The sequence below is a fragment of the Trachymyrmex septentrionalis genome, unplaced genomic scaffold, assembly GCF_001594115.1.
Source record: "Trachymyrmex septentrionalis isolate Tsep2-gDNA-1 unplaced genomic scaffold, Tsep1.0 scaffold37, whole genome shotgun sequence".
In the NCBI taxonomy this organism is placed as follows: domain Eukaryota; kingdom Metazoa; phylum Arthropoda; class Insecta; order Hymenoptera; family Formicidae; genus Trachymyrmex; species Trachymyrmex septentrionalis.
The window spans coordinates 6,760,889-6,765,041 of NW_017305536.1; the positions used below are offsets into that span (position 1 = coordinate 6,760,889).

Genomic DNA, 4,153 nt, shown 5'->3' on the forward strand with positions numbered 1-4,153 from the left:
TTGTATTGTCGAAACGTATTAAAATCTTTTTGATGTCGATACATACAGCTTTTATGATTTTTTATCTCCAAGAAATATTAATAAATTAACATCTAATTTTTTTTAAATTTTGACTGCTTGTTTTCTTGACCTTTTTTAAAACTTTTATATATGTTGTACACGAGATTGATTAGTAACTTATTTTGGTTTAAAAAAAATTATTTTTACATTTAAAAATGTATTTATCACTTATTTTTCATAAGCACTCATTTTTCAAAGCACAGGAAATGCCTCGCATCTCAAGAGAGATTTCTTTCTTTTCTAGAAATGTTTCTGCTCATCAATATCGCATGTCAGAGGCGGGTATTAACTCACCATTTTCAACCGGAACCCCTCGGACTCGCATATGTTCTCGAAATCGGTCCAGTTGAACTTCTGCCGTTTTCTCTCGGGCACCCAGTAACCGATGACACACTTGTCGTACATTCTTCCTTTCTCGCTCGTGCTGGCCATGCCGCGCTGACACCGATCACCGACCACGTGCGGATCGGCGTTCGATCGACGGCACTCGTCCCTCGTGTTTGTACGTCCCTGGAACGAGACTGTCGGCAGCTTTCATCCTCGCGGCACCGTTCCAACGAGTCTCCGCGAGGTCTGGCTCATACTTGGGCAGCGTGGCGGTGAAACGAGGTTAGGTTCTAACGCCGTTGAAACTCGCCGTATTTCCACGATTGTCCCTCGATAGCCGTCGTCGAAAAGATACCTCTTCGCCGAAGAAACGAAATCTCCGTCCTTTCGGTTGCTCAATCGTCTTCCCTGCTCGTCTCTCGTCGCACGTCGCTCGTCGTCGGTGTCGCCAATCCTATTGTTTACCTTTCGCACACTGCACAGCACACGCTGCACATGCCGCCGGAAGTGTACCTCTTATCGGACGTGCGTGATCACCAAGTAAACACGCGCTCCTCCGATCGGTTTTCGACTTTCGAGTGTAGCCGGTATCACCGGTTTTACGACCGCGATATTTGAAGAATGTAGAAGGATGCAACTTGTTACTCGAATGTTATTCTCTAGGTCGTTCAAGTACGTTGGCTTTTCTGCGCTGCGAAGCTTACGTGATCGTTACGAGAACGCCGTAATTTTTCTACGGTGTTATCGTAAAAAATTTAAGTATGTGTAAAGTGCGATAAATGCAGGGTTATAAATACAGATAACATTTGATTTTATCTGCAAATACATTTTTATATATTTTATATATATAAATATATGTTATATTTGATATGACTGTTACACTGTTATCTTATTGATTCTTAACTTTAAAGATTACAACTGTATACTATCAATTTTTTTTCCCTATTTGTTTTTATAATTAACCCTCCGTCGGAAATAACATTTTTACTCTTCGTCTACAATCTGGGTCTTCAAAATTCAGTGTAGATTTTTATATTGTTTCGGATGTAAAAAATTACTCTGAAAAAATTCTTACAGACTTATGAAAGCTTTAACTACAAATTTTTAATATCGTAGAAATTTTGGATCATATTTTACTTATTTTTTAACGTGATTTATATTTGTTTATCAAAATTTTCACAATTATTAAAAATTGACTGTGTTTTTAAGATTCAACTACCGAAGAAGAATTAAACAAAATATGTCTACTTCCATACGCGTAACTTTAATTAAGTCTTTTTGATAATTAAAATCACACGATGAAAGAATATTTTTTATGCAACACAGAATAGCAATATTGTAACAATTTTAACAATTACAGAAATATATATTACAAGCCATGTGACATAAAATTTTCTAACAATATCGCAAGAACGTTGCAGCATTTGCAATGTTTAAAATGTCCTGTATCAATCGATAGCACAGCTCGTTATCGCAATATAAGTAAAAAATCGAATATAAGTAAAAATTGAAAAGAATGTCATCTATGATAAGTCGAAGTGTCACGCGTCTCGCCGTAGAATCTGCGGCTCATTCTAAATACGTTCGGAGCTTCCCAGAAGAGACTGCAAGAGAAATGAGAGTTTATAGAACATTATATAGACCTTTACACAATCAATAATACTGTTTAATATTATTGAATTAGTAACACTGATAGTACGCATCAATATTTTTGTAACCTTACATGATCGATATTATTGATAATATTTCAGCTCTCTTGATATATTTGTTGGGAAATTTTTCAGAAAAGTGGGAAAGCTATTTCAACATAACAGACAATTATATATTAACAACAATTATAAATTATATATAAAGACTAATGAAATAATATTGGTAAAAAAAATACTCTTAGAAATATGATCAAATATTTTCAAAATTTTCGTTTTACAATCCTTAAACTCTTTTTGAATGACGATTTTGATATTCTACGAAATTATAACAATAATTCATTAAAAATGACAACTCGAAATATCTATCAATAGTTTATGTTTATCTTAAGTTCAGTTAAAATGACTAATTCAAAATAAAATAATTTCTTCTTTGAACTTCGATCCATAAAAACTGTCTTAATTCCAAATGTTCTCTATAGAAGATTCTCCTTTTTGTTTATTTATAAAAACGACACAATTCCTGTGTTGCATTTGTAGAAAGTATTATGATCTCTTTAAATATCTTAAAAAACAACACAAGTGCTTTTTTGCGGACGGACTTAAATTAAATTAGTTTACTCTCGACAGTTGAGCGCAATCTTTATCTAACTTATTCATAGTAATAACTCCACATCTTTGAGTTAAATCACTTTGGAAGTAAAGTAACGATATTATTGACAGTTCCGGATTTCTTGATTCTCGAACATCATCGCTGTAATACTGATACTTAAAAATGAAGAACCAGCAGTGTTCTACACCAATCCATCAATATTAACTAGACATGATCAATAATATTGTTAGTATTTATTGATGTTGACAGTATTATTGATTGTGTAAGGTACGTATTAACGACTTCCTCCTTGTGTCTTTTTGATACACTCACCATCGTGGAATCGTTCAAGGATGTTAGCATACTCCTGGTGACGAAAACCCTCATACTACTATCACGATCCATCGTATTATCCTCGATCAAATCGTATTTCCTTCTTAAGACGCGCACCTCGCCGAGGGAATACGAGCACGAGCTCGGCATGTACAGTTCTCCCTCAGAATGAGACGTCTCAGGGGTAGTCCCGACCTGAAATCGAGAATCAAGTTAATTTGCCGATATAATATCTTCCAATCAAGAATTTTTTCTTATTGCGAAATTTTAATTATTACCAAACATTGGATTTTATTGCACAATAAAATTCAATTACAACAGAATTGTATCGTTATATTGTTTTGTAGAGCAATTCGGTTAAATAATTCGGTTGCGATAATGTTTGGTCGCAATACTGCGTTAATTTATAACGTCGTTTACAGCATTAACATAAATTAATTTATGGCATTATCATAATGAAAAAGGAGAAAGGGAAAGAATGCCAGAAATTTCATTGTATCTGTTTCTTTCATATCTATATTTCGGTTTAATACACTGAAAGAAAAAATTGGCTGAGTATGGCATAACGTTGGTTACAGCAGTCGATTAAAAATGCTGTGCCATATTTTATCATTTAATTTGCTGTAATAGCTAATCATTTTTTTCAGTGTATTATTACAAAAATTTCTCATTTTATATTTCGCACGTTTCTATCTCTTTTTTGTTCTACAATAATTAAAAACTTCTCACTTACTCTTCTCGCATCTGCACTCAACGCGCCATTAGTCGATCTGCGAATAAAATATACAATGAAAAGATTAAATAATTCCACCAAAATATGAATCGTTCATATTTCACCAAACAGTTCTATTACTATATATCTTAATATTTCAAATTAATTCAATCAATTTTTTTTTAATATCCTAAGTCCCATTTAATTTATATTAATTATAGGAATTTCGTTAATAAATTTCAATAAACAACAAACTGGCCTAACTTGTATAAAAAAGAATGAAAACTAACAATAAATATAATTTAATGAGAATAATCCAGCTCAGGAAGAACGTCTTAACAATAACGTCCTTATATTCACCTGTCGTCGTGGTCCAGCAAGGTACTGCTGACACTGGAATTAGAGCTAGACAAGACATCTATCTTATACTTTCGCGATATGCTTGTCAAATCAATTGGCTGCCGCTCGTTATCGCTTGTCGCA

General features: G+C 33.6%; 2 protein-coding genes across 2 annotated transcripts in view; both read right to left on the reverse strand.

The window, feature by feature from the left end:
• LOC108750455 (inositol-tetrakisphosphate 1-kinase-like) overlaps positions 1–1,072 on the reverse strand; it is a 4,034-nt gene extending 2,962 nt beyond the window's left edge. The window contains exon 1 of the mRNA XM_018489898.1: positions 355–1,072. Coding sequence (XP_018345400.1) covers positions 355–492 — 138 coding nt within the window. The 5' untranslated portion in view covers positions 493–1,072. The remainder of the gene's footprint in view (positions 1–354) is intronic.
• Positions 1,073–1,833: 761 nt separating this feature from the next.
• The window catches only part of LOC108750406, a 98,174-nt gene continuing 95,854 nt past the window's right edge, over positions 1,834–4,153 (reverse strand). The window contains exons 10-13 of the mRNA XM_018489821.1: positions 4,031–4,144; positions 3,692–3,728; positions 2,959–3,153; positions 1,834–1,991 (exon numbers count right to left, since the gene is read on the reverse strand). Coding sequence (XP_018345323.1) covers positions 1,962–1,991; positions 2,959–3,153; positions 3,692–3,728; positions 4,031–4,144 — 376 coding nt within the window. The 3' untranslated portion in view covers positions 1,834–1,961. The remainder of the gene's footprint in view (positions 1,992–2,958; positions 3,154–3,691; positions 3,729–4,030; positions 4,145–4,153) is intronic.